A 16641-nucleotide genomic window follows, 5' to 3' on the forward strand; every position below is an offset into this window, starting at 1 on the left:
ACTGTATCGCATTTTTCGCTCGATTTTGCCATTGCAAAAACATAGCTTCATTCTTACTTTTGACTGACGATGAAAACAGCAGTTTTCGAAACGTTTGAATAAAATTTTCGCTAATGTGTTAGCTTTGATATTCATAGTCCGAATTTCCTCTAAATCCTACGGTTATGCTCCGAAGTTTATTACTTTACTTCTGGTCTTTTCAATATCACATTAATTGGGCCATAAAACTTATTTTTTTTATGTAGCCTAATGATGTAACCTGACTTGTAATATCGCCATGGTATTATGTGCATTTCTACATTACTCATGTACGCAACGTTGGTCTTTAGCATACTAACTATCGTAGATGTCGTTTTATTTGGACAGTTGCTCATAGTACTCTCAGAGCTAATTATACTGCCAGATAATCTTTATCGCATCTTTAGAGGAATTCATCATTACGATTTTACATAATTCAAGAGTTTGCCGCAATAATCAGGAATGCTTTGTGTCTTATTCAAAGTATTCTTCATCTCATAAATAACAAAGTGCCATGAGACATCAAAATGACGTAGAATAGCTGTAAAATTTATAAGTTTTTCGCAAAGAAATTAAAATGAGCCAGGATACTTTGTTTTCTGTCCGATATAAACTCATCTATATTTGTCTAAATAGGTTGAATGACAGTAAATTGGCATAATTTGACGGTTACAACCGATTACACAAATATGTGAAACGTATAATGATTTTTAGCAATGAAGGGACCGCTTGAAGTACCTCTCATTCTTCATTGTAGGGACGCTATGAACTCATAACGAAAATCAATGACCTAGAATTCATTACACCGTGGTGCTGACAAAACACGTTATGTATGTAGCATGACATGTGTTATGTTATATTGTATCGACGCTCTACGAGATAAATAAAAGTGAATATACTTACAAGAATCTAAGGTACGATAAGGCGTTGTGAAATCAATAATCGGGCAATTTGTTATGATTATGGGAATACAACATGCATCAAAAAGAATGAAATCAAAAATAATTAAATTTGGGCTTCAGCATCTTCTAAGAAACAAGCGTATTTATGACTTCGGCAATGCCGTCGAACAAGGGTAGAGCACATAAAAAGAAAAATCGTAATGTTTGATTTGCAGTTTGTGCGATAGGCTACAACCAAAGTAAGCAACATATTGTTACAATAATGATCAAGCATTTTACGTTGATTCAACGTAGAAATGCGTTGACGAAATATCAGGGACAGACTTTCTGTAACGGAATAAAACTTGTTTATTCTATCTGGAAAGCAGCGAAATGTGGAAAGCAGTCGCAATTCTAAGGGCATTGTTCGATGACACACAAGATTGTAATTAAAACCCCACAATCCATTTTACGCTTTTGCGGCAAAGCAATGCCTCGGGGTAGGATTAGAACGAATGTCCTGAAACGATATATTGGATAATTGGATCACACAGCGGGAGAAAAACTTCCCACGACAATTAACTGCTGCTGTAATGTAGGCAGTTTCATGAAAATGTCTAGCCACCTGGGACAAAATGCTTATTGTGAAGGGCAGGAAGGTAGAAAAAAGACCAGTGTAGGTTTAAAAAATTCGCAAAGAATAAAAACTAAAAGTCAAGAAATTTCACATTTCTAGCATATTTCCTTCTGTGAAATATTTCACTACTAGAGTGGGGCGTCCTCATTTGACCCCGTGTCGTATTAAGATAGGGTTAAGCCATCGAACGTCACTGCTTGCTTCGTCAACCCCTTGACTTCCTCGTACTTGATTGCTTGATCTTTCAGCAGGGTCCCATTGATGTGTGTTGGAAGCTTCTCAAATTGATACCACTTGTTGATATATTCCAAAGTAATGGTGTAGAACTCCTGGAAGCTCGCTTTGAGAACCTTAGCATGCTCTTCATCGACAGTTCTTAGTAGTTCGTCTGTTGTTGCTCCGAAAAACCCTGAACGCTGGCGTTGCAATATTTTAATCTTGAAAAATTCAATTATCTCTGCCAGTTCTGGAAACAATGCAGTTGACTTTTGTAGGAGTAACAGTGGTTTATTGAAGAGCAATAAACCGCTGTGGAGCAGGGTTGCATTCCTGGGGGGGCTCGGGGAGGCCCAGCCCCCCGAAAAACGAAAAGGCTTGATGTAGAGGGGCTCAGGGGGGGCTCGTTCAAGCTTCCATTTTTCAGCTTTTCTGGCTGAACAACAACTTCTCGACTGAACAAGTAACACTTTAACAGCTTTCTCACAACAGAACTGCAAAAAAACACGAACATAAGTTGATAGCAATCGCCAATTATCACTTTTGTCAGAAACTCTCCAGACTGGGATATCAACTTCGTAGTAGCTAATCGTCATGTCAAATGGACTGTTAATTCTCTACTTCAAATAAAAAAAGCTATTCAAGAAGGAAAGTATTCGTTTGATGAAGTTGTTAACTTGAGTCCCGGAAGTACAAAAAACTACTCCTTCAAAGGCACAACATTGGACCAGTTCAAAGCTCGTCGTAGAGACTAGCCTACCCTTCTTTTGATCGTAATCAGTTTATTCAAGCTTTGGTTGAGAACATTGGAAGCAGGATGGTGGACACCAACAATGAAAATTCTGTGAAGAGCTTGGAAATTATTGTACCAGAGTTATGGCCTGCTGCAGTCGAAGTTCCATGGCAAGAAGGGGAGCAGAGATTACGAAAAATAGAGGAGAGATTTCATGTCATCACTCCTATTTCCGATTTTCGATTGTATGTTGACAATCCTTGTCATATACCAGATACGATAAAGTTGCTCAAGAACGTAGTAGCCTACTAAACATGATTGCTATAAGTTCTGCTGAAGCCGAACGTGGATTTTCACAAATGAACTTGGTCATCACACAGCTACGATCACGGCTGACCATATCACTTGTTTCAGCATTGTTGTTCATCAGCATCAATGGACCACCTCCTCATTTATGGAATGGCACTGCGGCAACTCAGAAGTGGTTGCAGACTCATCGGTCGGCTGTGGATGTTCAAGTTAAGCATTCTAAGCTGCCCACATTGAATGAACTCAGATCTCCGCAAAAACTGTTTGCTGGCTAAAATCAAGGACTGTCGTGGTGCTTTAAACTTAGCCCATAAAGCCGAAGACCTGGCAGACAGGCTATTTGTTTTGTGTAATCTCGTTTGCACCAACTTGGAATATGCTTTTGCTGTAATTGGAGTTTTTTAAACTGTTCGTTAATAAATAAATGAGATTTTAGTGTAACTGTCAGATTGGCAGCTTATTGGTTCTTATATAGCAAATCTGCAACCACAAGCGCTCATTTCAAGAATTGCATTTCCTTACTTTCCTATTGCAGTCAATGTTTTTGCAAGTGTGCTTAGGATTGGCTCATACAAATAAGTTTACAATTGAGTTAAGAGATTGCAATTAGCTCATGGAAATCGAGTTTCAAGTGAAGGCCTACGCAGTAAAAAAAAAAGCAAAGGAGATTGCAGTGTAGCAACCAAGCCAAATTTCAAACTTATAATTTTATATCGGATTCAACCACGCTTTCACGTTTTGTTGCTTCTACCTTTTTCTGTACTTCAAGCTATGTTTTAGCATGGGTTGTTTTTCGACATGATGTTCAGAAGTAAAAACATACTGAACAGTGTTTCCTTTTAAAAAAGGTAAACATTGTTGGCTAACCTACACCGATTACTTATACATACTTTGTCTATAACAACACAGCTAAGTGTTAGAGCCCCCCCAAAAAAAATTTTAGGAATGCACCCCTGCTGTGGAGGAATGATACGATGATCAGTGACTCTTCTGATTTAAAGAAATCCTCCAATATTGTTGGTGGATGTTTCAGCAAAAGAAAATGCGCTTTGAGTGGTTCCCAGGGATCGATCAATCGCTCGAGTACAGCATCAAGTGTGGTCTATCGAGTCGGCGTGTGTGTTGGTAGAGTCGAGTAGTTGCCATCAAGCTCCTCACAGAAACGCTTGAGCCTCATCGCCCTACCAGTTTGGCTTTTGAAGTGGCTACCAATCTTTAGCACGATTGTTTCTATGTCAAGTGTGAGGCGCTCTGATACCTTCTCTGCTGCATTATGCAGAATATAAGCAGGGCAGCCGACTAGGATCAAATGCAATGTTTGCTCTTTGAGACGAGAGAAGACGTTTTTTCCACTATGCTGTGATCCTCCAAAATTCACTGGTACATTATCAGCACAAAAGGATGACTTCATGTCTATTTCATCTTTAGCTGTTTCATGTCTAGGCTATTCTCTTCAATAGAGGAGAGAATAAAGTTCGTGATATGTGCCGAGGTCTCGCCTGGCATCGATCGCAGGTCAAGAAGACGCACTCGCACTTTGGCGTTGAAGAATTTGATGACTAGAAGAAACTAATTAGACTAATTTTAGAATATCATGCAACACCGGATCGGATACCAGAGGAAAACGATCGAAGTTCTGTAATTGTTGAAAATAAGACAAAATAAGGACGCAAGTCGAAAATAAGGACATTTCTTAGAAATAAGGACATTTAAGCTTTCTAAGACCTGGCCCTTCAAAATAAGGACAAGTCTTCGAAATAAGGACGGTATGGCAACCCTTCCTATAGGCTATGTGCCACGGTAACGCCTAGAACATCACACGCCCAGGGCGAAAGAGAAAATTGAATTGAGTCCTGTCTTTGTCATGAGTTACCATGGGGGGTGGGGGAGACAGGTTATACCTGGGACTGGTATATAAGTCCCCCCACCCCCCTTGGTAACTCATGACAAAGACAGGACTCAATTCAATTTTCTCTTTCACCCTGGGCGTGTGATGTTCTAGTCTTTTCCATGTGCCACAGGCACAAATAATAATAATTTTGTCATTTGCATACAAACTATAGCATGTATGAAAAAACTGATTGCAGATTTGAAATCAGCATCTCAAAGTTATGTTGAATTAGTTACAAAATCTCATGCAATAAAACTGAAAAAATTGTTGACCAACGTTGTTTTGTTTTTACTATCTTTATCCTGCATTGTGGGAAAGCGGACTTGAGCGCTATGCATCGGTGTACGCCTTCCGACGTACACCTGACCCACGTGTAGACCAGGGGCGGATCCAGGTATTCACGTTAGGGGGGGCGATATCATTGACATTCAGGCAAGTGATCAGACAGGCACAAACAACGATGGGGGTCTCCCCTAGAAAATTTAGATCGAATTTGATGCGTTGAGAGCATTTCGAACACAAATTATGAGAAATTGTCGGCAGCAGTGGCAGAAATTGTTGGCAGCAGTGGCCGAGTGGTTAGCGCGTTTGGCTCGCAGTCGAGAGCCTCCATGTTCGACTCCAGCCACCTTGCTGTTGTTTCTCTAGGCAAGAAACTTTACGATAATGGCCTCTACCCAGTGATCGATTTCGAGTAATGGGTAGTACCAAATTTAAGTCATAAGTAGAGTAGACAACCGAAAACAGTCATTGCCGTCGGCTGCAGCGTGGGTCAGGTGCACGTCGAAAGGCGTACACCGATGCATAGCGCTCAAGTCCGCTTTCCCACAATGCAGGGTAAAGATATGAAAAACAAACAAACAAATTGAAATTCTATAACTTAAAAAATCTTCAACAATGCTGTTGTTTAACAAAAGGGAGGGATGAAGAGCTGATATGCCCTTGCCATGTCAAGTTGAAGCCTGAACAATTTAGCCGCATTTATAGCTGAGACTGAAGGTTTCACCTTGATTGTTTCACAGCAATTTGAAAATTGACCATGGAAAGATAACAGGTAATTCTGTTTTCCCAATGTCACAGCAAAATGTTGATAGGCTACAGACATTGAGGTTGTTATAGACTTAATGTAGGCTATAACTTCGAAATTTTATTCCTCTGACAAGTTTTGAATTGTTATAAAGAACAATGAGGAAAGGTTATGCATACACTCAACGTAATGAGTAACAAAAGTGGGAGCCAGGTCAAAACACTGGGTCATGCTCCACCCCGTAGAATCGCCACTATTGGCTAGGTATCGATTGTAAATTTTTATTTTGGACCAGCGAAACACTACAAACTTGTACAATAGAATGGCAGTTAAACATAGTTAAATGACGACCAAAAGATATAGTCCTCCTTAAAACGTGTCATGCACGGTCGCTGCACCAGACAAAAAAAGAAACTAACAATAACAGAAACAACTATTTTTGTGGACTTCACAAATAAAACGAAAATGAAAAGCTACCTTGCCGGTACGGGTAACAGCCTACTAACAGGTGTCGTACCTTTGACTACAACACTAAGTCAAGTTTACGGTTTCTACTGTTCGCAAATCGATTTATCACGGAGTCTGTGTCAATTAAAATGTCCCGATGCTGGTATAGTAGCCTACGGCCAATCCATTCAGTCTTTCCTCGCCGATGTTGTTCCTCAGCCAGGTTTTCAACGACCGAAGAGATGAAAAGCTTCTTTCGGCTGATGCTACGCTGACTGGCAAGGTTAATAGTATTTTTAGAAGAGAGTCTACGATTGTGTACACATTTTCATTACACGGTTGTAAAGCTTCTTCCGCAGTCATCGGTAAGACTGCAGCAGTCGCCGGAACAGTTTTATTTTCCCACTTCTCCTTCCATAGTTGGATCTCTGAACCTAGAGCAGATTCCACACTATATATATGACGTAACAAGCCGTTGTAGACATTGCAAATGACTTTTGTCAATGCTATCGGGTCGGTACTTGAGCAATTTCGTGCAGCAATGATGTTAGGTGTCAAGATGCTAAAGTCTCATTGAAAAATATTGAGCTTTGCTGTTTCTAGATGCAATTTCAAAGTAGAATTTCAATGGTTTTAGTTCCACGTTTGACCGTCAAAGTTGCCAATAACCTGCTCTGTCAACCAACTTATCTAGGCTAAGAGATTTATCGCTATGCTCTACAGTGCCGGCAAAAAGTTTAGAAGCTTTTTAAATTTTAGTAATTTCGTTCGGTAGTTTGACCCTGCGACGAAATAATAGCCTTATACTATGTTATTATTATGGCCTACCCTAGCCTAACCTAATCTTTGAACATGGCGAAAGACTTATTCAGCATTGCTTTCAGCATGATGATGTTGTTTTTGCTAGTTTGCTTCTGAAGACTCTGTAGAACTTCTGTGGACAAAAAACACAAGAACCAGAAGGTAAGTACTCCTATACTGGCCTTCTGGTTCTTGTGTTTTTTGTCCACAGAAGTTCTACAGAGTCTTCAGAAGTTTCTCCATCCTCTTCGACCAATCGCCATCTTTCGGTGAAGCGGTGGCCATGTGCTCCAACCAGTTGTTTTTTATATCGATATCTTGGACTGGATCGTCATGCTATTGTCTGATTATTTATCTATTTTTCTAACATGCCAAATTGGATTTCTTTATCACTTTTGTTATGGTTTAACGTGTAAAACATATACACGGTAACCCAAATTTATCATATTACTGTGACATGCCACTACTACTTCCCAGCTAGCGATGCCTGTCGTTTTTGCATTAATTCAACGTTTGCTAACGTTGGATCAGTGTGGAAGTGACGAGTTTAGCTGACTGGGTTTTAAAATTATCGCTTTAACAACGCAACTTTTATCAAAGCACGCTTGATATCTTCAAGACATAACTTCCCTGGGTATAATTGAATTTCCGAAAGATGATGATGTTGTTTTTGCTAGTTTGTTTTATTTGTTTTCGTCATTGTTTTCAGTGTCGTCAAGTTATAGCCTATCTACTGTATTTTGTGAGTCGTGCAAGGCCTATGGTGCGTTGCGCTTGAAATGGCTTTGCCCGTGGTAGGATTTCTTTGTGGGGTTTTCTTTGCCTGCCTTGCTCTTTTTGCTATGAGCTAAACGCATCAAGACGTGTTCCCCTTAAGACCATCAGCACTCTTGATAACGCACCATGGCCGATCTTCATAGCAACTGTCCATACAAATCTTAAATATATCAGCTAAAGCTATGTGGGCTAATAAAGCTATAGCCTAAATTTATTTGTTTTTTTGTTTATTAACATTTTCTTTTTTTAACATTTTCTTTTTTTTTATTTTCTTATATCTTAAATTTTTCTGAAGGTGTTGCGACCGTGCCAAATTTTTTTTTTTCAACTTAATAACTTACTTCGGTCACAAGCACGTTTTTAACGTTCGCGTTTTGTCGCTTCTACCTTTTTCTCGACCTTTGCTATGTTGACGTGTATTGTTTTGATATGATGGTCAGAAATAAAAAACAACTGAACTGAACTGATGTTGTTTTCCAAATCGTATACATACAAATGAAGAATTAAAGCTACTTTCTTGGGTTTTAGGGGGGGCGATCGCCCCAATCGCCCCCCTCTGGATCCGCCCCTGGTGTAGACCGTCGTGTAGCCTAGCCTACGTATTATTAAATCGATTTCAATAAACAACAGTGAACTTCCTGTCGTGTCGGATATAGTATGACGGTTTCCTTTTGCCTTCTGGGCGAGAAAGAGCATTTTTTCGCAGTTTTATCTCTTCAAATACGTCATACATGTTTGGCATTCAGAGTCTAGAGATGAAAATAAATTGTTGCGTTTTACGTTTTCACAAAGCTTGAAAAGCCTCAAAGTATTCCAAGCATGTTATTTAAAAATAAATGAAAAAAATTAGCAGTTTGAAGTGAAAACAAAACCTGCACATGGAGAATCATTAAAAAAAGAAACCAACAGCAAACTTTCAATTCGTTCGAAGAAAAAAGGAAGAAGGTGGCGATGCATCGAAGCGTGACTAAACAAAGTCAGCGTCTCAGTTGAGACATTCCAGCTTTCCGACACTGTAACCGAAGACGAGGTTTGTCATGGAAAATTGAAGTTGAAGTGCAAGTTTTTTTTTGATAGGATATCACAAGGTATCAGTATATAGAAGAGTAAATACAATTTTTTGTTACTGTGGAAGGGTTGTATGTGAAGTTCATGGCAGTTTAAATTTTACGTGTGTGTTATTTTAGGGTCGCCCGTGCCTTAAGTATTTGTTGCTTGAACCTTGTACTTACCCTACTTAGTTTAGCCTTCCAGGATACGGGCTGCCTGGCTTGGTTTGCAGATTTTCTGTTTTAAAAAAAAAGAAAAATACTTCATCGAGTGGATTTTGCCTTCGATACTGGTTCATTCAAAGAAGCTCTGCACCCTCAGACAAAATCATGACAAACTACTTTTTAATCAATTTTGCTGCCATTTTAACCATAATGATGGTTTGTCATGCAAGCATGGACGAATGCTACCTCAGAGATGGCAGATCACAGCGATGTCTACCCCCTTTTGTCAATGCAGCTTATGGTAAAACTGTCGTTGCTAGCAATACTTGCGGCAACTCAGAAGAGGAATATTGCTTACAGACAGGCGTCACAGGCGTAACAACGTCGTGTCATTATTGCAACAATGACAATCAATTACTCCGACATGATGCCTCTTTACTTACGGATTTAAATGATGAAAATTCTGATACTTGGTGGCAATCTAGGACGATGATAGATGGAGTGCAGTATCCAAATATGGTCAATCTTACGCTGGATTTAGGTAAGCGTTATAAATTTACCTATTTATGTCTTAATTTGATGTATCTTTCCTAAATTCACTAAAAACGTAATAGTTAAACATTAAAATTGCGTTGGTATTTTACCCTAGAGTTTTTATGCTTTGTCGTTCATGCTCATCGTCAGTCACAGACGGAACAGATAGTAGTTAAGTTTTAAAAAGACAACTTGGTACAAGCCTAATCTTAACAAACAGTTTTTCGTGATATTTGCATTGTACATCACAAAAAGACATTGTTTGCTGTGGGCAAGACGTGGATAACCAACAAGATCTGCAAGTGATACTGATTTAAACAGAAAAAGTGTTTGATCGTGAATGCCCACAAAGAATAAATTACTAGCACTGGGTATTGTCTTTTACTAAATGTTATGACTTAGCTTTGATACTTTATAGTTCTTTGCTTGCATATTTCAGTCAACTAGTAGTGTATCTTCCTACCTGGTACTTTTTCTGGTATTGCCGGGTTTGATTATTGGTTCTGTCACAATAAAGTCTATAAAAATGATATTGATTCCGTTTTGTCTTGCATAAAGCGATGAGCATGTTTGCAATATAGCACTATGTGATATCACAAAATTTACATCAGTAGGTTACAAAGCTTTAACGTCTACAGACGTTGAATCAATGTAAAACTGGTCAAACATAAATTTGATGAAGATTTTAGGGAGCTGGTCAACAAGCTTCCCACTTGGTTAAAAAGGCGATGACGTCACGGAGGAGGTAGCCACCAAAAAAATAGTACAAAAGTGGGGTGAAATTAGTCAACCATGACGATAAAAAGCATGCAAGTGTCCGCCTTTAGTAAATTAGTTGTGATTTGCTTGTTTCTGCTTCAATTTTTACAATTGAACCAGCCCTGCAAAGAAGAAAATCTCACCTATGCAAAGCACAGGCCCGAAAAACACCACATATCTCCTTAGAAAAGAGTTAAACTTGACCAAGTTTAACTATTTATCCGAAGAATACTTCTAAAGATACCAGCATTTAATCAAGAACATATCTCTGTCGTTTCTGCTTCGATTTTTACAATTGAACCATTGCTGGAAAGCACAAGCTATCGTCTACCCAAATAAAGCTAAGCCAGACCCTAAAATTTAAAAATGTTTCCTAGGTAAAGAGTTGGACTTGACCGAGTTTAACCATTTATACGAAAAATAACTTTAAAGATACAAGCATTTAGTAAACGCTAATTTAAAGAACATATATCTGTCTATGTACAAGCAAAAGTTGAGGTTGATAGCTTTTTCACAAAGCGAGCAACTGGGCTTCAAACACAAGCAAATAGCGCCCGATGACTCGTTGCATATCCGAATCGAAGCAAGTATACAAGTCTCCCCTGGTCTGCGATCATTATGTCTTTATTAAATTAGTTGTAAGTTGCTTGTTTCTGCTTCGATTTTAACGATCGAACCATTGCTGGAAAGCAGAAGCTATCGTCTATCCAAATGAAGGTGAGCCAGACTCTAAAACTTAAAAATATTTCTTAGGTAAAGAGTTGAACTTGACCGACTTCAACCATCTATCCCACAAATATTTTTAAAGATACCAGCATTTAATCAACGCTAATCTAAAGAACATATCTCTGTCTATTTACAAGCAAAAGTTGAGGTTTATAGCTTTTTCACAAAGCGAGCAACCAGGCTTCAAACACAAGCAAATAGCGCCCGATGACTCGTTGCATTTCCGAATCGAAGCAAGTATACAAGTCTCCCCAGGTCTGCGATCATTATATGTCTTTATTAAATTAGTTGTAACTTGCTTGTTTCTGCTTTGATTTTAACAATTGAACCATTGCTGGAAAGCACAAGCTATTGTCTACCCAAATAAAGCTAAGCCAGACCCTAAAAGTTAAAAATATTTCCTAGGTAAAGAGTTGAACTTGACCGAGTTTAACCATTTATGCGAAAAATAACTTTACAGATACAAGCATTTAATAAACGCTAATTTAAAGAACATATCTCTGTCTACTTACAAGCAAAGGTTGAGGTTGATAGCTTTTTCACAAAGCGAGCAACTGGGCTTCAAACACAAGCAAATAGCGCCCGATGACTCGTTGCATATCCGAATCGAAGCAAGTATGATCATTATATGTCTTTATTAAATTAGTTGTAACTTGCTTGTTTCTGCTTCGATTTTAACAATCGAACCATTGCTGGAAAGCACAAGCTATAGTCTACCCAAATAAAGCTAAGCCAGACCCTAAAAGTTAAAAATATTTCCTAGGTAAAAAGTTGAACTTGACCGAGTTTAACCATTTATACGAAAAATACCTTCAAAGATACCAGCATTTAATAAACGCTAATCTAAAGAACATATCTCTGTCTATTTACAAGCAAAAGTTGAGGTTGATAGCTTTTTCACAAAGCGAGCAACCGGGCTTCAAACACAAGCAAATAGCGCCCGATGACTCGTTGCATTTCCGAATCGAAGCAAGTATAGGCTACAAGTCTCCCCAGGTCTGCGATCATTATATGTCTTTATTAAATTAGTTGTAACTTGCTTGTTTCTGCTTTGATTTTTACAATTGAACCATTGCTGGAAAGCACAAGCTATCGTCTATCCAAATGAAGGTGAGCCAGACTCTAAAACTTAAAATATTTCTTAGGTAAAGAGTTGAACTTGACCGACTTCAACCATCTATCCCACAAATATTTTTAAAGATACCAGCATTTAATAAACGCTAATCTAAAGAACATATCTCTGTCTACTTACAAGCAAAAGTTGAGGTTGATAGCTTTTTCACAAAGCGAGCAACTGGGCTTCAAACACAAGCAAATAGCGCCCGATGACTCGTTGCATTTCCGAATTGAAGCAAGTATACAAGTCTCCCCAGGTCTGCGATCATTATATGTCTTTATTAAATTAGTTGTAACTTGCTTGTTTCTGCTGTGATTTTAACAATCGAACCATTGCTGGAAAGCACAAGCTATAGTCTACCCAAGTAAAGCTAAGCCAGACCCTAAAAGTTAAAAATATTTCCTAGGTAAAGAGTTGAACTTGTCCAAGTTTAACCATTTATACGAAAAATACCTTCAAAGATACCAGCATTTAATCAACGCTAATTTAAAGAACATATCTCTGTCTATTTACAAGCAAAAGTTGAGGTTGATAGCTTTTTCACAAAGCGAGCAACCGGGCTTCAAACACAAGCAAAAAGCGCCCGATGACTCGTTGCATATCCGAATCGAAGCAAGTATACAAGTCTCCCCAGGTCTGCGATCATTATATGTCTTTATTAAATTATTTTATAACTTGCTTGTTTCTGCTTCGATTTTAACAATCGAACCATTGCTGGAAAGCACAAGCTATCGTCTATCCAAATGAAGGTGAGCCAGACTCTAAAATTTAAAAATATTTCCTAGGTAAAGAGTTGAACTTGACCGAGTTTAACCATTTATCCCACAAATATTTTTAAAGATTAGATTAAGTTCTTTAGATTAGCGTTTATTAAATGCTGGTATCTTTAAAAATATTTGTAGGATAGATGGTTGAAGTCGGTCAAGTTCAACTCTTTACCTAAGAAATATTTTTTAGTTTTAGAGTCCGGCTCACCTTCATTTGGATAGACGATAGCTTCTGCTTTCCAGCAATGGTTCGATCGTTAAAATCGAAGCAGAAACAAGCAAGTTACAACTAATTTAATAAAGGCATAAAATGATCGCAGACCAGGGGAGACTTGTATACTTGCTTCGATTCGGATATGCAACGAGTCATCGGGCGCTATTTGCTTGTGTTTGAAGCCCAGTTGCTCGCTTTGTGAAAAAGCTATCAACCTCAACTTTTGCTTGTAAATAGACAGAGATATGTTCTTTAAATTAGCGTTTATTAAATGCTTGTATCTGTAAAGTTATTTTTCGTATAAATGGTTAAACTCGGTCAAGTTCAACTCTTTACCTAGGAAATATTTTTAACTTTTAGGGTCTGGCTTAGCTTTATTTGGGTAGACGATAGCTTGTGCTTTCCAGCAATGGTTCAATTGTAAAAATCAAAGCAGAAACAAGCAAGTTACAACTAATTTAATAAAGACATATAATATCACAGACCAGGGGAGACTTGTATACATAGGCGCCGACTTTTCAAAAAACCTTGGGGGGCGAGAAAGGTGATGACGTCGTAACGAGAACGCTATTTTACTCAATTAAAATAGCCTTTGATTAAGCTTACTGTCTTGTTTATTATGACACCTAGATCGCAAACCGAATTTATTAGAATCGCTGCTTGAAACGATTAGTTTTACTTTTACGCATGCAGTATGCCTAGGCGTAAAAATTTTGATATTGTTAACTCATAATTGGAACAGTTGGAAAACAAGCCGATTCATTTCCTTTTCGTGCGAGTGAATAACGATCAAGACAGTGAAGCTATCGAAATAAAACACAAAAAAATCATAATCTCAAGCAGAGTGGAAACCCGCTATCAGTTTTATTACCTCGTTTCGCTCGTTTTGCTAATTACTTACCTTCAAAGCGTTAACAACGGCGAAGTGTTTTCTCTTTTGTTTTTTATCGAAAGTCTTAATAAGTTAGTCTTTTATCGAATGACCGTATATACTCGAGATGTTAGCAAGTGATTTTTACCTCAAAGACAGGTTGGTTCAACTTATACACGGGACAAGCTGTTGTCTCCAGCTCTGCAGTTTACAAAATGAACGCATTTTTGCTGCAGAAAAATCATTGCCGACGTAGATTACGGAGTAAAAGGCCGAAGTAAAAGTTTTGAATACCTGTATTGGCAGTGGTTCAAACTTAATTTTCATATTCAATGATTTCTTGTCAATTCTAAACTTTATGCACATGTTGAGCATTGAGCAATATATGCAAAGCTCACGAGACAAAACAGCAGAAAGAGCTGTTTGAAAAGATCAATTTTTATATTATTGCGTGTAGGATATACAGTAATTGTTCTTATTACGTAACATTCCATGATCGTTGAAGTCGATGTCTAACCTTAGCGACCGCATAGAACAATGATGTCAGGTTGGCTAGGTGATAATAGCGGTAAGAGACGACGTTAATGCAGGCAATATCTGCGACCAAGACCATAAAACACCTTTTCTTTTATCGGTTTTCGATTTAATTCTCACACATTGTGAACAAAAAAATGCGTTCTGTTAAATCATAATTGATCTCACAGCGGGAAGACCTCGTTGAAAATAGCGTGTCTAATTTAGCTGGTTTACTTGATATTGCCCTGAATAGTTACGTGACTATTCCAGCAGCATAAGTTACTCTAAGATCTACTTTGAAATGTCCTCCAAGTATGTTAATGCCAATACTTAGATGAACCATCGAATGGTAGTGTCGGAAGCTATTCGACTTATACACTGGAGAAGGAAATATCACCGATTTTCAGCTCAAAAGTAGCCTAGGGGTTCGACCTATACTCGAGTACTATAGGCTACTACACGGTAGCGCAGGAGTGTATATTGATGAGTGTATGGCAGGGGTCACCAACCTTTTTTGCATGCGGGCCACTTTGGCACTAAGGAGAGCTGTGGCGGGCCGCACTAATAAAATGTTAGGTAGGTTGACTCTTATGCTAAAAAAGAACGCATTTCGTACCTTGTATCCAACGTTACATGTTGTTCATATTTATTTTAGAATACCGCAGCAACAAAATTAATTGAACAACGCTACTGCCAGGCCAAGCTCCTTTTACAACATTTTTGACTTTTTTTAACAATGCCTAATAAGCGAGGCCACTTGTTTTGCGCACTTATAGCGAGGCGAGCGGTTTCATCAGAATATTCATCGCCAAGCAAGAGTGGTGTTGTCACTTCGCTTCACAAAAGATATCTTGCAATTAACAATTTTAGTAAACAAGGAAATGTTTGACACATCGCAATAGGCTATAGGCAACAATAGTGACCTACAAACATATCAGCGAAAAATAGGCTCCAATAACAGGGAAAAAGAAACCAGGCACCATGAAACAAATGTTTGTAGAAATCACCCAAAAATTGTAATTCATGAACAGTCTTCCCTTTAAAAAAGCAATGAGTTGCTTTTTCATCCTTTTTGTGAGAGTCTATAAAACCGTCTTTCTTTTGTTACAGACAACTGTCACTTGCGGTGCTTATCAGCGTGGCAAGAATTTGTTGATTAACAACATTTTGCAGAACTTGCTTCGGCAGTAGGTATACTAAAATTGGAACGATAGAGAAGATCAGCATGGCCCCTGCGCAAGGATGACACGCGAAATCGTGAAGCGATCCATATTTCTTTAAAAAAAAAAAAAAAAAACATTTTGCAGTACTAAGCTAAATATTTTCATAATACAATCAGAAAAAGTTTTTAAATTTGGCCAATTTATTATAAATTGAGTTGGCACACCGACCTATTTTGCCAACAAAAACTTGCATAAAGAGAACACTGGTCGTGAAACACAATAACGGTGAAACGCACACTAGTGTTTACATGACATTTGCAAACTTAAAATAAGCAACCCTATGCTCGACATTTTCGAAATTCGAAAACAGACGTTTTAATCAACCACTGGGACAGTGTGGCTGGACATCGCATTGGAATAGCTTTAAGCAACCCCCACCTAGAACTATAATCTGATTGGTCGGTCGGTGGAATCGTATGCAAAGCGAAAATATGCTTCTCGGAAAGTGTTTTTTTGCCTGTGTGCTCTTTAACTCCTCAAGAAAAGTATTTTTGGTTATACTTGTACGCTGATACCTTCCGCGGGCCGCAGCGATACAGCGTGGCGGGCCGCATGCGGCCCGCGGGCCGCCATTTGGTGACCCCTGGTGTATGGCAATGAATGAGATGTATATATTTTCACAATATTTACATCAATACAGTGTTTATTGAAGCAAAACACGGATGACAGTTTTGAAAAATGCATTTTTTCTTTAAGCTGTATTCACGTAATTGTTCGTTGCGTCGATGTTTCAACTCGATAAAGTTTACTAAAATCGATTTCATATTTGAAGTCACCAAAAATCCAACGGACGTTTGGATAACTCGTGAAATAAGAATAAACATGCAACCTCGCATTTGCTTTTTCGCTACCACGCGTTTTGACTTTGAAGTTGCTCCTCACGCGCGGGAAGATAAGCAGTGTGTGACTGTGAGCGTGCATGCCGTGCGCATCTCAGTAGTAATTCACGTTCCAGAGAAAGCC

The 16641-nt window shown here is 38.5% G+C and overlaps 1 protein-coding gene and 1 pseudogene across 1 annotated transcript in view; both read left to right on the forward strand.

Moving 5' to 3' along the window:
* The first annotated feature begins 9040 nt into the window (after positions 1-9040).
* Positions 9041-16641, forward strand: part of LOC145764711 (laminin subunit gamma-1-like) — a 145169-nt gene continuing 137568 nt past the window's right edge. Inside the window, exon 1 of the mRNA XM_082576369.1 lies at positions 9041-9492. Coding sequence (XP_082432495.1) covers positions 9117-9492 — 376 coding nt within the window. The 5' untranslated portion in view covers positions 9041-9116. The remainder of the gene's footprint in view (positions 9493-16641) is intronic.
* Positions 15632-15732, forward strand: LOC145765722 (U6 spliceosomal RNA; annotated as a pseudogene).

Source organism: Aplidium turbinatum, chromosome 2, assembly GCF_918807975.1.
Source record: "Aplidium turbinatum chromosome 2, kaAplTurb1.1, whole genome shotgun sequence".
Taxonomy (NCBI): domain Eukaryota; kingdom Metazoa; phylum Chordata; class Ascidiacea; order Aplousobranchia; family Polyclinidae; genus Aplidium; species Aplidium turbinatum.